The sequence below is a fragment of the Xyrauchen texanus genome, chromosome 49 (genome assembly GCF_025860055.1).
Source record: "Xyrauchen texanus isolate HMW12.3.18 chromosome 49, RBS_HiC_50CHRs, whole genome shotgun sequence".
Classification (NCBI taxonomy): Eukaryota; Metazoa; Chordata; class Actinopteri; order Cypriniformes; family Catostomidae; genus Xyrauchen; species Xyrauchen texanus.
This window is the reverse complement of record NC_068324.1, coordinates 9,309,304-9,331,686: the sequence shown is the minus strand read 5'-3', so window position 1 is coordinate 9,331,686 and position 22,383 is coordinate 9,309,304. Positions and strand designations below refer to the sequence as shown.

The following is a 22,383-nucleotide window of genomic DNA, read 5'->3' as shown; positions in this document are numbered from 1 at the left end:
TGAAAAAGTGCCATATTACAAAGCTTCACTAGCATCAGAATACTAGTATTCAAAACAGATTCAAGTGCACAAGAAATTGTATTTATTTATTTTATTTATTTTTGTTAGTGCTCGTGTGTTTTTAGCCATTGTTTTTGAAGACAGATAGTGAGTCAGCTTCACGGATGAAGTTGGGAAGGTCATTCTACCAACATGGCATGATGAAACTGAAAGTCCGGGAAAGTGTTTTGGTGCCTCTTTTTGTTGGTACAACAAGACGATGTTCCTTAGCCGACCTGCATGCTTCTGGTGGGAACGTAGCTCTGTAGAAATTATTTTAAGTATGCTGGAGCACACCCAGTGACAGTTCAGCCATTGTGTTTTTCATATAGAGACCCTTAGTGTCACTACATCGACACAACGTCGAGTGAGTGACAGAAGGGGAACGTCTCGGTTACTGTTGTAACCTCCGTTCCCTGGTGGAGGGAACGAGACATTGTGTCCCTCTAGACACAGGCTGTACTACCCGCTGAAATATCGAGACCCTGTCTCAGCTCCTCAGCACAAAACCTGAATGAACTCTGCATTCCAGCTCCTTTTATACCCGAATGTCTGGGGGAGTGGTTTATGGGATATAAATCACACTTACAACCATGCAGTATCTGTCTTCGATGAACCCAGAAACTTCTCTTATTATACTAAAACAGTGGGTCTGATGCTGAAAAGGACTGGAGAGAGGCATGCAAATTCCAATCACCAATTCTCCTTGGCCTTTTCTCAAAGATATGAGGCGTTTTGGGGCTTTCAATTGCGACCCCTAGTGCCACTACATCGATACATCATCTTGTTCCCTCCATCGGGGAAAGGAGGTTACAACAGTAACTGAGACGTCTTCATTTCATGTTAGTGATCGATTTTATACATATGTTGAATAATTTAATTACATTTCTGTAGGAGGAAACATTGTAATGTGGACAAAATTAAGTATGCACCTTTAATTATTTTGAATTGACAGTTATTGTCAGTGTAGCCTATGGCAGCTTGATAATCTCAGTGGTACCTTTATATTTGTACATATTACATATATATAGGTCTATACTGTATATTAAGTAAGAATAGGCTATTGTTCTGAAAGCAAAAAGCGACTAATAATACAAGAAACTGTAGGCTGTGTTCCACGACTAGGGTCCTTGAATAACGTATAACGTGAGAGTAATTTGTGGACCCCCTACGGCCCCACCACGGACCCCCTGTTGAAGACCCTTGATCTAGATGAAATATATAAAAAATGGCTTTAATACAGTGCCTATATCAGGACAACATAAAAGCATTGGAAGAAATACTATGATATAAAAATGCTCTGCCACTTAACTAATAAAGAATAAATTATCTATAATATAACATACCCAATCCATTATAACACTGTAAAGAGGTTCCAGGTAAAGGAGGAGGCGAGAACCAGCTTGACAATATGAATAACAGTTTAATATAAAACTGAAACAAAAAGACAAAACACAAAAAGGTGTCGGACAGCTGTCCGTAAATCTCTCTCTCTCTGTCACACTGCAGCTTCCAGTCGGCCTTTATCCCTCTCTGAGGCTTGATTAGCCCGATTAGGGGCCGGGTTTGCAGAATCACGACCCGGTCCCACCCTCCGCCCTGCCACAAACACATATCATGTTTTAGGAAACATATGAAACACATAGGAATAAGGAAAATTAACATATGACTGCAGTGTTGCAATTAGAGAGTTTGAGATGCTAGTAGAAACAAGTGGAAATCAATGGGGCTAATTGGGGAACATTACAAATGAATGGAACCTAAGATCCAGAAGAAGTATAATGATTTTCTTTTATTTTTTTTCATTTTTAATCCTAAGGAAAGTTTAGAATAACCTATAAAAATGTAAATATTGAACTAACTTTAATGAATTCTAATAAAACCGGCTTCATTTTGAACACCATAATCCAGTCTTAAACTAGATTAAGGATTCCAGTGTGGTTTTTTTTTTTACCCCTTTCTTGAGGCAGCAGTTGCCGTTCATCCCTTGCCTTTGTGTACATGCCGGCCTCCTTAACGTTTTAGCATGGCTTTGACTGGCTGAACTTTGATCTGATGTCTTCATTGAGAAGAACTGCAGGTTACCCATTCTTGATGCAAATCCTTTACCAGAGCCTATAGGCTGGGGATCTTCTCAGAATAAAGCAGTGCGGTATAAAAGCATGCTCTGTGTCAGTGTCTTGTGAATGGGCCTCAATGCAGCCGCATTCCCAGGCCTGGTGGGGAGGCTTGCCAAAGCCTACCTAGAGCCAACTAAGCGTGAGTAATCTGTCCATGCTCAATGGACGGGGTGAGTCCCATTCAACCCTCTAAGAAGTTTAAGAGTTGATCAATTTATTTATCTGTGGCGATTAGGGCTGCAAGCCCAGTCACCTTCTTAAAACTGATGGTCCCAGACGAAAAGAAAAGAATTGAAAGTGTCAGCATAGACAACGGGTCTCTCGCTTTTTCTCTCTCTTTCTATGACTAGCCTCCCATGGCCCTCTAATTGCAATACTAATGTGCTTGAAACCTCTGATTTGAAATGAAACAAGGCAGAAAACTGATTTCATGCTGTGACAGTTTATATATTGCCACCAGTAGACAAACTGCCCATTGAATAGGAACTGTACCTTCTAATTTCGTTTTCGGGGTAGAAAATGTAATTGCTTGGTATAGGTTGAGAAAATTAGGCATAAAAATCATTCAGTCATTTTTGTATTCTTAAAAGACTGAGGTGATGTTTTTAAAGGGAAATTAGAGACTAAAAAAAGTGAATTTGAATAATTGACTGTTGTTATTATGAGAAAAGGGCTTTGGCTCTTTAACGGCTTGTGATGACAAATTAGTTAACAGAACATTGTGGTGAAATAAACTCGACAAGCCAAACAAGCTTTGTTGGCTAAGAATAACACCCACTCCAACAGCCACAAAGGGTGCAGTGGTATGGGACAAATCTCAAGTGCTCTCTACACACTTCTTAGCACATGGATAAACAGCTTTATTAGCTCAATTCACAATAGCCATAGTCATCTTTCTTTTTTAATAACGTTAAACGCTTCAAGAAACCAAACAAACAGAAATGAGTGTTCATTGGGGTGTATAGTGAAGCTATGCCTGATTTTTCAGATCCTCAGATATAAACCCATAATTCACACCCATTTTTGGCTGCCCAAGAGCAATGACAAGGTAAACAAAGACGGTGAACATTCAAGCATGTATAAACGTTTTAGGAAAAGGCCAGGCCATAACTTTAGATGCATGTATGCTTAAATGGACGAGGATTAAAAAAAAAAAAGATTACATGAAAGTGAATGGTGAACAAGGTGAAAGATCTTTTGTGTTCCACAGAGAAAAGAAAGTTATACAGGTTGGGAGCAATATGATGCTGAATAAATTTTTATTTTGGGGGTAAGTTTCCTATTAACACCCAATATGTGACCATTTTTCACCTGTGGGACCCATTATCATGATCTCTCCTTGGGTCCCACAAACCTACTGTATTTGCCAGACCTGAGTTTTATCAAGTGAGACATTACTGTTCTCACTTGCAAAGTAGTCAGAGAATGGACTGCCTCGGTTCACGTGCTCCTGCCCCAGTGTTTGACAGAGGTCACCGCCAGCCCAAAACAAGCCACCACCTCATTACCCAAACTAAATATCTTGGTTCTCGCTATTAAAATCATGTGACAAATATGCTACACACTCACATGGACCCTGCGCAAAAGTGAGGTCCTGATGATAGGCCCAGAGCGGAAAGGATTCTTTCATTGTCGTTCTCACAGTCAATTGACTGTGTGTGTTTTGTGTGAGTGTGTGTCCTGGAGTGATTATATGCAATTCAAACAAGCATGTGGATGGATGTGTGTACAGAGTTTCAATCATGTTTATGAGGGGTATGTGTGTGTGTGTGCGTGCGTGTTTGACTCTTAGCGGCTGTTCTCTCTGCAGTCAATTTATCTTAATCTGAATTGAATGTGAGAACAACTCCAGCACTGTCAGACATCATTTCATATCAATCATCTGGTATCACCCATGCTGATCTAGAATGGCAAGTGCTCAGTGCTTACGACAACAAACAGATTTACTGGACACTATGAAATTTATATGCAGAATGGCATAAAGGACTGAGGAAAAATACCTTTTGTGAAACAGGACACATACAACATAAAATGACTATTAATCAAGACCAACTTAATTAATGTACAGTCAGCTACTGAAAAATAAACCCCAATAGGTGATCAGGACTTTATTTTTGCATTTTTAATTATTATAAATGCAAAAAAAAACATTTTATTATTTAAGCTGAAATTGATTCAATTGAAATTGACAGACAAAGAGACAGGGAAGTGATACCGGCATTTAACTAATACAGCTCTGGAGGAAATCGTATATCAATTGAACTGTTTAGTTAATTGTCATTGTACAAATATATTTGTCCACAGAATGCTATGATTGACCAATATGAATGAAGTATTCCAGAGAGCCATGTAAGAACTATACTATAATATAAAATACTATTCACAAATTGGGAGTGGCAAATTGCAGTTAAGGAAGTGTTTTGTGCAGTGATGGGTGTGCATACATCTGCTATTTTACAATGACAAAGGTGTCTCCTTCATTCAGATCTTAGTGTCGGAACTATCAATTCTGAAATTCGTTTTTTAAACAGCAATTAAAGCAATTCATAAAGTTATTTCCATAAATTACATGATATGCTAAAAGTTTGCCTTAGGTAAACTGGCAAATCATTCCTAAAAAATGAAAAGATTATATTTCATTGGTCTATACTTTGTAACTTGTAGCTTGTTTCTGTCTCTCAGTCCCATAATAGGGCATATGTGTGTTAGAAGATGTGTCAAAGCCCCTGGGACAATCACCTTTCTAATGCAATAACAAAACAGGCCATTGTCTTGCAGATAACACGTTAAATTAGCAAAGCCACTCTTCTTGACACCAACGCTTTATGACCTGTGAGAAGCTGGGGGCCAATCAGAGGGTATGACAATGGGGCATTCCTTAGTGACATCATTAAGGTAATTTGTGAGTAAAGTCTGATTTGGAACCCAGGGCTGGTCACTGTTGCAGTTTGCTAGTTAGGAGTGTTTTTTTGGGGGAAGGGGAGGTGAGGAAGGTGTGAGTGCTTGTGAGGGACTGAATTAGCCTGTAGCTTTGGATCCTTTCACAGGCCAAAATTACATTGTTCAGGTCTAATTTAACAAAAGAAAAATTGGGATCCTTTGGGGAAAGTCTGGCTGTTGTTGAAATGGAGGGTTTTAGTCCATGTAATCCAGGGGTAGCCAACCCTGCTCCTGGAGAGCTAACTTCCTGCAGAGTTTAGATCCAACCCTAATCAAACACACCTGAACCAGCTTATCAAGGTCTTCAGGATTACTTGAAAATGACAGGCAGGTGTGTTGGAACTAAACTCTGCAGAAAGGTAGCTCTCCAGGAGCAGGGTTGGTCACCCCTGTTGTAGTTCATGCAAAAATGCATAAATTACACCTGTAGACATGCAAAATAAATAAATTAATTAATTATCGTATATTCCCCAGTCTTTCTCAAAACCTAAATCATCAAAATGCATTCTTTAGGAAGCACATGACAAAATTTGATCAAGACAAGTATAATGCAACTTTAGGCCAGAAATATACTTTACACAAATACGCAAACACAACACAACACAACCCATAGATGCAGACAGTTCACAGTAATGTCCGCAATAACGTTGTTTTTAAATTCGGTCTGACACATTTTGGAACGCAACTATACATAAAATCGAGCTAGCTTAGCTAGAAGCATTTGCTTTCACATTAGGGCTGTCAAAAGTTTAAAATATTTAATCGCAATTAACTACATAATTTTTGGTAGTTAATTGTGATTAATTGCAATATCTTTATAAACAAGAGTGGACAAAATATGCTTCATCCAGATGTATTGTTGAACAACATAAAATGAACACAGCACATCTAAATTCAAATTATGTACAAAATGTGGTAGTTGTAAGTGTATTATGACATGATTTATTTTTGACAGACATGCAAAAAAGTCTACACTATCATATACAATTGACCACTCTGTGAAAAATACATTAAAAACTCCTTTTAGACCCCAGTCAGAATTGTAACTGGTGGGATTAATGGCAGTTTAGATTACCTGCAGTGTTCCAACAATGTCTCCAACATCATCTCCAACATCTGCATTGGCTAGTCTAGTGCACTATCAAACAGAGACGCTGTGACGGAACCTTGGAGACAGCAGTAGGGTTTCCGTTAGCCGATAATCAGTCACGCCGTTCCCTATATGCATATTAAGTAGTCTGCGTAGGGCACCAACTCCCTAGCAGGGCACCAGAAACTCCACCGGCTGCCTTTACTGGGCCGTTATACGTTATTCAAGGATTTGGTAGCAGTTGTTGAACACAGATGATCGCATGTTCCGCAACTTTTGCCTAGAGCTTGCACTGTGGCTCGCAGTGCAAGACTGGTGTTCAAATGGCAGCTGTCTTGCCACTGCAGTGATGTTACAATGTTAGGAGCTCAATCTGTGCTTTGTGGGCATGTTTTACTGCTGTGCTACACTGATTAAATGCTTGGTGCAGGACTCAGCATAATTTCTCCCACCATCGGTTTTCCCGAAGGCAAATGTGACATTAGCAGCATTTGCCCGAATTGACTAACGTCTCACGAACTATGGTTTATTCAAAGGGTTACAAGTTTACAGCATAAAACAAAAAGTGCCATTAAACAAATTTTGCATTAATACATTAATAATTTGTTACCTTCGACAGCACTAGTTCAAATACATGTTTTCTGCTTTAATTTAGGCTAATGTTTTCATTTGAAAAAACGCATAATTTTCTCTAAGTTTTGGATTTTTGTCGACACCAAGAACATGTTTTTGTCAGCGAAAACTGAGCTTTTTGAAAATGCTCTCCAAAATGGATACATTTGAAAATGGAATCTTCCCGTTGTAGTGTGGCTGGGAAAATGGATATATCTGAAAACGATTGCGTATTTGTTATGTGACGCAGTAGTGTGATCTATTCAACAAACACAATCAAGATGGCTGCCCACGTTAGAGCAGTGCTATTGTGTCTGATATTCACTTTGATAACGTTGTTAAAGATACATGTTACTTTATACATCATTCACATTATATTCCTTCAAAAGGCGACAGGAAGTTCACAAAGAATTTGTGTCCGGTGACAGAACATGAGGAAAATTGCACTTCAGAACGTACGTGCATGATTTTTCACATGTGCAGTAAGGAGATTTAAGCATTTCATACGTGCACTTGGAAACACTTGGAAACGGCAGTGTGGACGAAGAGCGTTTCAAAACGAAAATGCTTTTTTCAAATGTATCCAGATTAATGTAGATGTAGCCTTAGACTCAACTACATCAGACTAGTCTACATCAAAGCCTTTCTGACAAGCAGAAGGAGAACTTTACAACAACACAAGGTCAGATACACAAAATATGCCTTCAAGATTCTTAAGAGTCTTTAAATCCATGGAAACCATCACTAAACTTCCAGAGTCTCCATGCTTGGCATTGCAGCCATGCAAAGGAATGGGAGGCCTATCAAAAACAAGCCAACATCCTGCATAGGATTCCCGCCCTCCCCATTTATATGGAAAATAAAGGTTTACGCATTGACCCCATCCTCCATCAATCAAAATATTTACAATGGCCTCCCATCTGTCCGCTGAACTGAAGCAGCTCTGGTACTTCTGCTCCCCGTCCCATTAATAGAAGGCTTTTCCTGGTGAGTCGTGGGTTTGTATGACCCCCTGGCTGTGGTGAATGCGCAGGGAGGTCATTAAACCAGCAACATCCCCAAGCTCTAATGACAAGCAGAAGATGCACTTCCTCTTTACTGGGACTCACTGACTGGTTGGCAGCTTTTCACAAAAACGACAATGCATGGCTCAGTATTTGCACTGTGACTCCAAAGGCTAGACCTGGATTATTAAAGGGTTCAGAAAAATAAAGGGTTGGGTTAGTTCACCCAAAAATGAAAATTCTCTCATCGTTTACTCACCCTCATGATATCTCAGGTGTGTATGACTTTCTTTCTTCACCAGAACACATTTGAAGAAATATATCTTTATATTCTTAAAATGCAAGTGGATGGTGCTCCTACTTTTGAAGCTCCAAAAAGAATAGATAGTCAACATAAACGTCATCTATACGAATCCAGCTATGAAATAAATGACTTCAAAAGCAACACAATCCCTTTTGGTGAGAAAAAGATAAATGTTTATGTACTTCTTAACAGCAGTGGTATGCACGTGTGACAATCGTGTTGGCACATGAGGCACGCAAGAACTAGCGCAAATGAGTCACACCTGCAAGAACAGTGATGTAGATCCAATGTTCCAAAAGATTATTAAACTTGAAAAAAATAAAATAAATCACCAAAATAGATGAAGCTTTACACTTAAGGGGACCATGCCAGCCAGCTGCCAGTGTTTGTTGGATGCATATCCTTGGTGTCACAAAAGTTGCTAAACAATGAAAACGCAATTCTACTATATGTTTTGTGCTCTATGTGTTAATGACTCTAATGCATAACACTGTTGGCCAAACAGACTGGAAATACAGCTATTCCATGTGTACTTCAACATGAAATATGATCAGTTCCACAAGAGCTTACATTTTTTGAGAGCAAACCATTCAAATAACAGAATCGGTTACAAAAATTATATTTTGATATGCTATGAATGTCTCCTTTCATTTCTAGCTCCAAACCCATTTCAATTCAGCCTAAAAACAAAAAAACACTCTCTGCTGCAACATCACTTTGCTCCCAGATTTGCTGATTGTTCAACTACCTGCCACTCTATGATAAAAGTGCCACCCAAAGCATGGCTTCCTTGTTTCAATCTCCATTGTCTCCAGATCTGTGAAATTTCAGAGATTGAAGTCCTTGCCAGTGCCTTTATTCCCCTGCTCTGACAACAATAGGATCTAAGTGCTTTCAGGAATGATGGATAAATTACTAGGTAGTAAAATATTTTATCTAAGGTAGGTGATGGGTCCTTTTCTTCAGGGCTTGTCTCCATCAGTCTCATGGTACTGAAGGTAATTATAGTCTGCTGGATTGTCTCTCTCTCGGCATGGGAGAAGGCTCTGCTGTTTGTCATGAACTCATCTCACAAAATGATAGGACAGTAATGGTTTGAATTAACATCTGTTGCCTGGCTGGCATTGTAAAAAGCAGTGACAGCTCTACTTTATTAATCTGTTATGATTATTGACAAAAAAGCAAACAAATATCTCTCCAACTTTGGCACAATAGCTTAAATTATTTTCAATGTTAGCATAAGACTGTCAATGAGCTCAGTATGTGGTTTATCATGCTGTTTCATTGCATTTATTTGGTAATTAAAAGGTAGTTGTTAAAACCTGTTATTTGTAGATGGACTGGTGGTACGATGTTGCAGGGTGTTATCCCAAGTCAAAACTGTGCGCTTGATGCAACACCTTGTACCAAATCTCAGGTAAAACCACCACATAAGCAAATTGGCCTTGTGATGACTGAAAAATGACCACAAAGCTAAAGCTATTCCTCCCCAGTGTGATATTTGATTAATGAACAGTACAGTGACCAAATATCTTCTGCCTCACCCAAAAACTTAAAGCTGACTAAGGCAAAGACAAGAGATTCCACTGCTCTTCAATTTGTCCTCCCAAGGATTGTCTTTTATTGATGGCTTTCTAGGTCAGCGAACCTCTGTGCGGTTCAAAAGATCTAAGAGGCACCCAGATGGGCCCTCTCAAGATGGAGTCCATTGTAGCCAACTTTCTATAGTGTTTTACAAATGAAATGCATATGAGCCATTAGCCCAGAGTGGATTGTTTTAGTGGGTGGGTGCCCCTCTTATTGGGGGTAATGATGACAGTCTGGGCCACAGATCAGTCAACAAAACAATAGTATTTCTGGGCCTTTTCTTTTGACGAGAGGCTTTCGCTCTACTCGCTCTCATTGCTCTTAACTGAAAATAAACTCCAGATTGGCTTGACAATAAAGAGTCGAGAAGTTGTGAGTCAAGAAAGCTGCAATCTGTTGGAATTAAAGGCTGTTCAGATCAAACACGTTCTCATGCATAAAAAGTGCAAAGGATAGAACAGAATGCAGGTGTATCGAGCCATGTCAAGGTTATTTTTAACTTGGCACAGCATCTAAAAAAGCTTGAGATAATAAAAAGGAAGAAACAGATGTTGTGCAATGTTAAAAAATTTATATTTACTATATGTTTACATAAAAAAATTAAAACAGCACAGAGAGGCTAGAACACATTCTGTGTGAACAGTCCCTTACAATGTTGGGATTGTGCTTCCAAGTATCAGTTCAAGACAAGTTTGTGCAGCAATGAATGACTGTAAGACAAAGCAAATATAAAAGAACACTTATAAAACAGGTCAGTTACTTCCCTTAACATGACGTGAATACATTTTTTCCAGGCCATAACTACAGCAGGTGAGTCATCTACTGTTGTCTTAAGGGATTGGAAAGGCAGGTGTCAGCATTCAACCAGGCTCAGGCCAGCACCATTCTAACTTCCAGACACCTTGTGTGATTTCAGCAGATAAGCATTGGCTGACACTGACATCACCTTGCTGTTTGTGCAGGCAGCCACCAGAATATTCAGCTTCAGCTCTGGTTCTCACCTGTTGACAGCTGGAACAGACATGAGATTTACCTGAGAGGAAATTAGACGGGGAATCCAATTTGAATGTCAGCTGTTTTATGCAATAAGAGAGCTCCAATATGCGTTCAATGGAGTTGTCAAACAGGAATTTGGAGATGAAGAGTAAAGCCTGGGGAAGGAAATACACACAGCTTAAAGAAGAAATGCTTCATGATGTATCAACTAACACTTCATATTTTAGATTAAAACATTTCCTTACTATTCGAATTAATAGTGGTTACTGAAAGAAATACTTCTATATTTCTAGAGAGCACAAATTAGGTCTCATGGCAAATGGTTCAGCCATTCTTTGCAAGAGAATCCATAATACTGTATGTTGTTAATAAAGTTGATTGTAAAAATATAAATGTGCATAGAAATCACAACTCAAAATCTTACAAGAAATCTAAAAGAATTTACACTGCTTAAAGGGGTAAATCATCCAAACAATTTTAATTCAGTCATCATTCATCACCATCATGTTGTTCCACTAACATTTTGCCTAACATCTCTTTTTGAGTACCATGGAAAATAAATTTAAAGTCATACGGGTTGAGTGAATGAATATAATTTATATTTTTGAGTGAATTATTCCTTTAAAATGGAAGCGAAGTCAAGCAGCTTCATGACTTTTGCAAGGGCTTTTAAGCTAAATGAAATAATATACAAAAAGGCAGTCACACAAAAAAGCCATAATCAACACTATCACAAAAACAAAACAAAACAATCCAAATTAGAGCATGCAAACATACAAAAAACAAGCTAAATTTTGCTAAACCCCTGTCATCAAATCCAATTGTGATCCTGTTGTTTGATTATCATATCTAATTTGTAAGCTGGGCCGATGGGACCATGGATATATCTAATCCTCTTTCTCTCTCCCGTGCTTTGCTAATTTGTGTCTGTAATGTTTTATGTAGTGATGTTGTGTGGTAGTGATTACTATCAGTGACACAAACCTCCAGGGAAGTCTTATCTGACTGGTGGGGCCTTGTAGATTGATCTGCAGGCTACATTGATCTTGGCTTATCTTGCTATATTTCCATAAGTGATACGCTGCTTTGATACTGGACAGACAGGTGTCACACAATCTGTGATTTAAAGATACAATCATGATAGGGGGTATTGATAACAGATACATTTTCATTAAGCAGCTATAGATCTCTCTAGGGAGGCTCTCTGTTGAGGGTTGAACAATGACTGCAAAGCAAATGAAATGCAGTACTATAAACCACTGTCCTTTTTGAGGCAACTCTGTAAATGTAGCTGGATGCTTTTTTACATTTGAACTGTCCTGAACATTGGTTGGATTTTATTTTAGTCTCAAATAAGTTTCAAATCCGCAAACATCCAATTGTTAACATATACAACTTTCCTTTGGTCCAACACTTTGACCCAACCTTCAGGTCATTGCTCACAAAATTAAGTGGTCTGTCTGTACTTGATACACTGTGTGTAAGGTATTGTTTAATACTAACAGGTATGTGTCTGTTTGGACCCCCCAGCTTTAAGCACTTCCAGTTCCCCAAGTTCCCCACAGTGCCTGAATGCCCAGAACAGGAGACCAAGACTCATACAGTTATTTAGGAGAGCAGCGGGTCAATGCTGTGGACTTGTGTTCATTGATCCTATCCAGCCAACAGGCATGTCCATTTCCCACAGCACACAGTGGGACAGGAACTACTGCTGGACACCCCTCTGTCAGTACCTTCCATCAGCTCATAAACAGTATAAGATTATTTAAGGGATTTTCTCGGAATGCTGCTTTGAAGATGCGGAAATGGGGAGCCATGAATAGCAACATTCTTGTGAGAAAAGCAGCTCCTGGGATAGAGGGGTCTTTCAGCAGGGGATGTCACTGTCAAATTATGGCATCCTAGGTATTCTCTAGACAAAGAAACATTTGACCACTTCACACTTCTGTTTCCTTTTCGCATTTTGCATTTCACCAAGAAGAAATGTATGCTGTAAAGTGGGGAAGATTTATAAAGATCTTCATTGGTCTATTTACTAACTGTTCATATGCACATACTTGCATGTAAAACCTGTGTGTGAACGTTTTTTATCCAGAAATCTTGATATATGAAATATTTTCCAAATGTACAATAAAATTTAGAACCCACTAAAGCCACACATATGTAAGAAACTCTCTAAGCCCTGAAAACATGGAATATGCAATTGAACAAGCCAAAATGGTTTTATTATGTATATATTTATTAGGAATAGAATAACTAAGCAACCCAACAATAAGCCTTACTTGTGTCGCAGTAGCACTAGCAAAATCAAGTGAATCAATATCACAGATTGATCTGAGATTACACTTACATTTGTAAATGAGAACCCATGGATTTAGTACATGCTTGCAAGCAAGCCATAGAATCAAAACATCCATGCCAGCTAAAATGTCAGTTTCTCTGATTGTTCCCTCAGATTTGTAAGATAACACCCAGCATGTGTTCCTCATCATATATCTGGGACCAGCGGATACAAATTAGAATGGAAAGTCCCAGTGGACTGAGACATCATTGCAGGTCATTGTGGTAATCAGACAAAGGACAGCTGATCTAACCTCTCACATTTAAATGTGAGACTATGAGAGATCCAGTAACTGAAAACTATGACTGCAAATGGCCAACTCATTTACAATCCGAATCCCATTTGATTTCCAGCAGCTCTCCCAGGCACCTCTCTCCAAAGCTGTACCATCCGCCACTGAACCGGCGATAGAGAGCCAGCTTGCCACATATGGATTGTCTCTTGATATCATTCAGTCAGCGTGTAATCTTATTATGCAAAGTCTTAATCCGCACCTATGTCCCAATACCCAAGGGTGGCAATATTGTGATATCAAGGTTCTAGTAGGTCATGTTGTGTGATCCCTGCTCTATTCTTTGGAGAAGATGAGGGACTTAAAAGCCATCCCTGGAGGCCAAAGAAATGGAGAAAGAAAGAGAGAGCTGGGTCGAGACCAGATGCATGGTTTTGTTTTGTTTTTTCCTCTTTTGGAGGACAAGATTGACATGAGGTCTCCAGCTAGGATTAGACTTGATTTGGTCCAGTGGGATTTTTTTTCCAGCAGACACGGGAATAAGGGGCCACCAGCATGGCAAAATTGGATCAGGATTGGCAGTAACGCTGACTGCTAAAATTGCAGCTGCCCTACAGATTTCCCTCCTCCTTTCAGGAAGCCACATTCAGACAAGACACTTGGAAAGAGTGCGAATGGAAAGTAAGCAGGGGTGGCTGAGGGAGGGAAACGCAAATAGATACAAAATTTTGTGGTGGAGGGTGGGTGGGTTTGGAAATTTTGGTAAGATTTAGCACTAGCATAATGGGATTAAGCAAAACACCTTTGTGCCTGGGAAAAAAGCCACCTGGTGCTGTAAAGTGGAGAGAGGGCGAGGGAGAGAGAAAGACACAGACAGAGGGAGAGAGGGAGAAGACTAATCCGATCCCACCTCTGGGATATCATTCATAAAGCCGAAAGTGATTTTCGCTCTGCTTGGTTCAAGATAATTCTGTCACCAGGAGCGGCGGACAACGGGAATAAAGGGGCTGAGCTCATTGTTCCAGCCATGGCCCAAAACATGCAGACATCCGGACGAGAAGCGCCATGCCACGTTGCGGCTATAGGACTCGGCACAGGTATCAAACACAGGGCACATCGATGCGGTTCATGTGGCAGACAATACACACAAAAGTTAGCAAAATGTTCCCTTCTTAAAGAATGAACAAGGCTAGGAGTAAATAATATATGTCCACTGATAATGATTTGGGTCAAATTTTATGGAAAATATTGGAGTTGCGCTACGTGGTGTGGCAGAAATTTGAGCAGCCTCCAGAGTTGTAGGTGGGTGATGCAGACAGATGCTGAGTGGCGGAAAAGACTGATCACAGAGCAGCACTTCCGGACATCCTAAAGCAGGGATGAAAAAAAATAGGCCGCTTAAGTGTGGTGGACACTTCCTATGATACATATATAGCTACAGTCTCTGCAACCACCACCTGCTGCCTCACATTCCAAATTAGCCACTGACCCTTGGTGGAGCTAGAAGACCAATAACCAATTAAGAGATTGGCAACGAAGTTGCATCTCCAAACATGCCGTTTACAGCCAAACTAATCCTTGTTTCATATCATATTCAGCTTTCAGTTGTTTCTTAGCAAGCTGTCCTCCTCTGAGACATATTGTTGCTGTGTCTTAAAGATGGAGCGAGGTCTGCCTTGCTAAACACAGAAAGTATCTGTCTGCCACCCCATATGACATGCTTCCATTTAAAAACAGGCAAATGAATGTGTGTGACTAGCAAGTTGACATACAATAGTTATCGGCAGGGGAGGGCAGAGTGTGTCTTTGTGATTTATGTGTATGTTTGTGTGTGTTGAGGTTGCTTGATTAACAAGCAGGAGCTATTTTTAAATCCAGGTCCTGACATGTCCAGGCTTGCAATGGTTATGTGGGGGCACCTTAGGGCCTAGTGGCTTCATGATGTACCCATGCATTCGCTCGCGGAGTCTACAAGCACATCAGGGAAACAATGGCATTGTGACTCCCCTTAGCAACTGCTTTCACATCAAATGTGTAAATAGCTTTTGAAAGCAAATCATAACAAATTCATGACTCAACTACAACAATTCATAAAACTGATCTTTTAGGCCAGGTATATTAATAATTCAAATGACCTAAAATTGTTTATTTATATGTGATTACTGTATATTTTGGCATACAGGAATGTTCCAGATACAATACAAGTTAAGCTCAATCGACAGCATTTGTGGTATAATGATGATTGATGAAGAAAAATATGTGTCCTTTTGTTTAAAAAAAAAAAAAAAAATCTAATTTAAAGTTTGGCACTTGCAATGGAAGTGAACAGCTGACATTCATTCCATAAACTTTACAATACGCACCATTTCAAAAGTATAGTCAAAATAGGTAAACGATATGCTGCAGTATGTTAATTTTAGTGCAATACAATCTGCGTTATGGCATTTACCAGATTAATGGGTCTACTGGTCTATCAGATATAACTTTACACAGATAAGGTTAACAAGCGATTTTATGACATTAAAATCATGTTAACATGTATAATGTTTACATCTTGTGGCTATAGTTTGTAAACACAGAGTGTGTATATTAGTGTTCTGGACTGTCCCTAATCACTTCCAATAAAGTGCCTTACTGTTACTGATTTTTGCCTTTTGTTTTTGAAGATCCCATATTATGCTAAATTACAGGTTCATAATTTGGGGGCCTACCTAGAATAGGTTTACATGCTTTAATGTAAAAAAAAACAAAAATTTCTCATACTGTATATTGCTGCAGCACCCCTTTTCACCCTCTGATGAAACTCTGTTGTAGCTCCTGTCACTTTAAAGCCCCCCTTTCAATAAAGTGAAGTCTGCTCTGATTGGTCAGCTGGCCCAGTCTGTTGTGATTGATCAACCATTTAAAGAATGTGTCAGAAATGTAACGGCCCTTACCATAACGCAGTTTCAGCTCCCATAGCTTCCAGAGCAGCACATTCCCGAGGCATGCATTATGCAAATGCTTTACATAGTGACATAGCTTTATCACGGAAGTAATGGCTGGACTGCAAACCAGTCATTTCAGGAGCAGTGTTTCTGTGAGAGTAACTACCTTTGGCGTGGGCTTTGTGCTTTGTAACTTTGCAGACCTTTTACATTCACAAACAGCTATAATACACGCTAAAGGAAAGGTTAAATTCCCAAAACATAATGGGGCCTCTTTAAATAAACAAGGGACAAGTCAAAAACCTTTTTTTTTTGTACTCAGTATGCCACAAATGCTCTCATTTGAGTTTAACTTGTATTGAACCCTGGATCATTCCTTTAACTCTTTTATTTTCTCTCTCTCACACCCTCACACAGGTCTAGCATTGAATGAGGGCTGTGAGTATTATTGTCAATTGAATGGATAGGATGATGGCAAGGCAGTAAACTGTCTCTCTTAAAAAAAAAAAAAAAAAAACAGACAAAAGACAACACAAGCATGGAGCCACCAGATGCCAACATACATTCTCAGCTCATCCATCAAAAAACAAAAAAAAAAGAGACAAAATAACAGAACCTTAAAGGTGAAGTGTGTGTATTTTTTTCAATGTTGACATACTTTCTCCTATCCCAGTTTAATGTGCAGAGGCAAGTAGTAAGCCAAACACAGTTTGACTTCTTGAAGTGTGTAAACTGTGGTGCTTTCAAAAGATTGCTCAAACAGTTTGATTGGCTTGAGACTGGGACAGGACTACCTATTTGCATGAACAAAGGAATACCGAGGTCAGGGTGGAAAGGAGCATTTGGAAAACTTGTTTGGAAACAATTATTCTTTTTTCCATTCGGCACTTCTTGTACTTCACAAATTACACATTTCACCATTAAGACACATTGTTGTACTACTTAATGTTACAAATTATCCTCAGGTAAATGTTATGTGAATTATGATTATTGGTGCTACAGAATTTGAGAAACTGATATTGGCTGATGGCTCATGATCTTTTCAAAAGTGTTTAAAATATAATTTCATTGCGATTTGCATTATGTCATCACATCTATATGAACACAGAATTCTTTTAAATGCCGATTGTGACAGGGTGAGCAAAAACAGACATAGTGGGCGTGGCGTCAGGCTACAGAGAGACATTTAAAATAAATACTAATCGACATATAATGGGGCAAGTGTACAAATCAGGGGTGGGGTGTACAAAAACAACGGGGCTCCGTGTAGGTAAGGGAAGTGTCCAGGACAAGCCGGGGTCCGGTGATCAAACAAGCTCCCCACATAGGTTCCGTGGCATGAGATGCGGTGGCTTCTGTGGCAGCATGTCTATACTGGGGCTGCAGCGAGTGTGAGGGGAAGGCATCCAGGTTTCCTAGCCTATCAGCCGTGACGCATGCTGTCATCCCTGGCGACACATCTAACTTGTGACTGGGGTTCCAGGAGAGCACACCTGGCAGAGCACCTAATTTGGCTGGTACCCTTCCCCCTCAGATCCTGGACCTGCAAGGTTGTCCCGCTTCAGCTTTAGATCTAACCGTCAAACTATGGGGCAAGTGAAGTCACTGTTGGTGCCCATCTTCGCTCACGAAAGTGCCCGCATTTTCCACCACTGTGGAAGAGACAGACACATTTGGTGTGGTATCAGGTCTAACTGCCCATTATACCAGGACAGGATCTCTCTTCACTCCCCACTTACACATAGCCCTATTCACAATGAGGGTCCCCTTTATTTTGGACACTTTCCTCGTCGACACTACATTTTCCCAATTTTTTACATTTTATGTTGTTTATCATTTCAAATAAAAGGCTCTCCAAGGCCTGACATGGCTGCCACGGTGTCTTTCTCTTGCTCACCTTGCCACATGATGCACATTCATACTCTACATTGGTGGATTTATAAAAATTTACCTTCCAAGGTTTCATCAGATCACAGCCTAACATCCAAGAAAACATATAAGAAAAGACAATGTTCTCTACCCTTAAACTCATGATTTAGATTTACAAAAAGGAAAAAAGCTGAGTCTCTTTGAATGTTTCGCTGAACAACTTTGAGCTGAGAGGCAAATCCATTGCCTTTCCAAAACAGGGAAGCCATTTTAAAGATTTGAGTTTGGATATAAATCAGGGTGAGGGGTGGGAGTTTTGTCTTTTGGCCAACCAATATTATATCTCAGTTAAAGGAGAGTATGAGATGAAAAATGTGATGAAAGTTAATTAAAAGAATTCCTGCTCCTTAGAGTGCAAGCTTTGCTTTGAAGGAAACTCTATTCCATATGTTTACTATAGCTTCTACCATCAGCAGAGATGGATTTACATGTGATAAATGCAAGGAATTAATCAGGCTGACGGAAAAGGTTAATGAGTTAGAGACATGCATCCAAACACTAGTGGAGGTCAGTGAGAAAGATAAGCCGGTAGATACCGTTTCAGATGTGGGTAGAATAGTGAGCAACACACACACATACTTTGGTTCCAACTGTAGGAGATCACTATATATATAACGTTAAAAAGGTGTGTGAACTTGCAAAAATTATGACATACACTGTAATATGCTCTGGCCCCCTACCTGCACATCATGGTGACAAGGTTTAAAGTAGATTAGTGTCACTGAATAGCTGGATGCCTGAGTGGTGTACGGAGAATAGAATAGGATTTAAAAGACAATTGGATGAGTTTTTGGGGTAGACCTGACCAGTAGGGAAGATGCCACTCTCCTCTCTAGTAATTTGGCTCATAGTCAGGAAGGTCAGGAAGCAGACAAACTGGTAAATCCAAATGTCTGCTAGCTGCCTTGAGACGTCACACAGGTCACGTTAATTACAACACATAGAGACTGTATCTGTTCCCCGAACTACCAAACACAAAACCCTCACCAAATAATTTTGAATTTTTTTTGGTAAAACTTGAACATCACAAAAACACTGAAGATAAACATCATATTAAAAGATAGGGCCATTAAACATTAGATCTCTTTCAACCAAAGCACTAATTGTAAATTAAATTATTACAGATCATAGTTTGAATGCACTCTGTTTGACTGAATCCTGGCTTAAACTGGACGAATATATTAGTTTAAATGAATCTACTCCCCCAGGTTATTGTTAACATGAGTCGAGGTGGTGTTGCTGCAATGTAGAGTGAAGTTTTTTGTGTTACTCAGAGGACAGGATACAGGTTTAAGTTTTTTTTTAACTAATAATGTTAATGTGACGCCGTCAGATACAAATAAAAAAATCTCTGTCGTCATTTGCCCTTGCTTCAATATATAGATCACCAAAAAATTAGCTAAATAAGATCTTGTAGTTACTGAAGATAGAGCTTTAATTGTTGGTGATTTCAACATTCACATAGATAATGAAAATGACACATTGGGATTAGGATTTATCGATATTCTCAACTCTCATGTAGACAGACAAAATATGACAGGACCAACTCATTGCCATAATCATACACTATATTTAATATTATCGTATGGAGTTGATACTATAGAAAATCTGCCACAGAGCGATGATATCTCAGATCATTACCTCATCTCTTGTATGCTGCAATCAGCTAGTATTACTCAATCTACACCATGCTATCACTCAGGTAGAACTATTCTTTCAACCACTAAAGATAGCTTCACTTGTAATCTTCCAGATTTATCTCATATACTCAGTAAGAACTTGATGTAATAACAGAAAAAGAAAGTCTTCTCTAGCACTCTTGATAGTGTGCACCCCTCCCCATTCAATTAAACAAAATTAAAGAAAAAAGCCCTGCACCACAGTACAATGATCAAATTCATGCTCTCAAGAGAGCAGCTCGGAAAATGGAAGAATACTAAATTTGAGTTTTTTTGCGGTGCATGGAAGGATAGTGTCTATCAATCCTTAGGACATGTCCCAAGAAACTTTAAAATGGCAGATATCAAATCACTTATTAAGAAGCCACAACATGATCCTGGAGAACTGGCTGATAATAGACCGATTTCAAATCTCCCATTTATGTCGAAAATACTACAAAATGTAGTGTCTTCTCAACTATGTTCATTTCTACAGAGAAATAGTATACATGAACAATTTCAGTCAGGATTTAGGCCCTATCACAGTAAAGAGATTGTACTTAAGAGTTACAAATGACTTGTTCTTATCATCTGATTGCTCCTGCATTCCTCTTCTAGTGCTTTTAGATCTTAGTGCTGCCTTCGACATCATAGATCATGACATTCTCTTGAATAGCCATGAATAGCCACTTGCATTAGCATGGTTTAAGTCCTATTTAGCAGACTGCTACCACTTAGTCTGTGTAAACGAGGAATTGTCAACTAAAAACAAAAGTATGGAGTGCCAAAGGGATCAGTATTAGGGCTTCTTTTTAGGCTTACAAATGCTTCCCATGGGATATATTATCAGAAATCATGGAACAAGTTTCCACTGTTATGCCGACGATACCCGACTTTACATTTCTTTGAAACCCAACGAAATTTCACAATTTTCCAAATTAGCAGGGTGTATCAATGAAATCAAAGATTGGATGGCAAGAAATTTCCTTCTACTCAATTCCAACAAAACAGTGGTCTTACGGAATACATGTAACAGGATTACGTATTTAAAATACAAATTATAACTGTATTCCACTACAGTTACAATTTAAATCATTGGTAATTAGAATCAGTTACATTCAAAAAGTATTTTGATTACTGAAGATATTACTTTGCATTTTATTGTCATTTGTTTCATTTAATATATAGTCCTTTCAGATGGAAAAATCTATACATATAAATGATGCAATCCAAAGTGCATTTGAACAGCAGTGAAACACTTTCTTATGATGTGTTACATTCATACGAGCAGACAGAGAAGTAAGTTTGAAGCAGAAGAAATAGAAATAAACCTTGCGTAAATAGTCAGCTTTTTGCTAAGATAAAATAATATTTCTAGCCATTTTACAAGCACGTTACCAGGCACGATCACATTATTTACAAGAAAATTCACGTTGGATCATCATTTCTTTTTTCTAGTAAGACCTTTGATATTAGGGCAACATTTGGATCTATCTTGTTTTAGAAACAACACTACATAAGTTATTTTGGTTTTCAGAGGCTGCATTTTTAACATGTGTATTTTGTCTTACCGTATACTGGCAGTTTTTCTAGACAAAACAAGTGAAAAAAAAATCTACTAGTGCTGAAGAAGTAATCCAAAGTATTTTGAATATGTTACTGACCTTGAGTAATCAGAATACTTTACAAATTACATTTAACAGCATGTATTCTGTAATCTGTACTGGATAAAGTTATATTTTGCATTTAAGTGTATTTAGGACCATTAAGACTTTTTGCATTGTCACAGTACTTTCAGGGCAAAGTGTAAAGTACCCCCCTACCATTAATAAATTCTTATATTTTGATATTACTATTCCCATTGTTTTAATGATGATTTTAATGACCATAACCATACTTTTTTATTATTTATCAAAATCAACAAAGGCAGTACCAAGGGAATAATAATATGACATAAATCCTTTATAATTAAATATTTGTTTTATTTCACATTGCTGTAATGACAATATCATAATGACAATCTTTTTTCGCATTCTGGAAATGAAAACTAGAGGAAATGTAAATAATCATAATAGTTCAGAAAATAACCTAAATTGTTTCTAAAATCTAATTGCTTAGTTTATTTTGGTTTTGCAGTAAAATACAACCAGGACATATTTATTACCCCAATATCCTAGTTATCACGCTAATAAACATGAAAGAAAATACAACATTACCAAGCAAAGCATTATGAATTACTGTGATTGGTCCATCATCATTAACACTCATGAAAGGACACTGATCCACTCAACTGACTGGCCAAACCAACAAGTGCACGCTAGGTTAAAAGTTAGCTCCTCTCAAAAAATAGAATAATGATGTCCATCATTGCACTATAATGTGTTGTTGATCCTGTCTGCACATATAGCAGGAACCGAGGACTTAATTAGAGCTTTGACAAGCCAACTCTCCAAAAGTGATGAGATTATCCGTAATTGATGTCACAATCGATTACAGTCGGTCCATTGCAGGTCCACTGGCAGGTCTAGCCTCAGTTCAGACCTCAGGACATTGATGAAAATTGCAGTTTTGCCCCGTTCAAGCCGTTTCTACTGTGGGACTACA

At 38.7% G+C, this 22,383-nt stretch overlaps 1 protein-coding gene across 2 annotated transcripts in view; it reads right to left on the bottom strand.

Moving 5' to 3' along the window:
• Positions 1–1,527: 1,527 nt before the first annotated feature.
• Positions 1,528–22,383, bottom strand: part of LOC127640421 (dnaJ homolog subfamily C member 24-like) — a 36,966-nt gene continuing 16,110 nt past the window's right edge. For both annotated transcript variants that reach the window (XM_052122988.1, XM_052122987.1), the window contains exons 6-7: positions 10,730–10,847; positions 1,528–1,638 (exon numbers count right to left, since the gene is read on the bottom strand). In XM_052122988.1, coding sequence (XP_051978948.1) covers positions 1,538–1,638; positions 10,730–10,847 — 219 coding nt within the window. In that variant the 3' untranslated portion in view covers positions 1,528–1,537. The remainder of the gene's footprint in view (positions 1,639–10,729; positions 10,848–22,383) is intronic.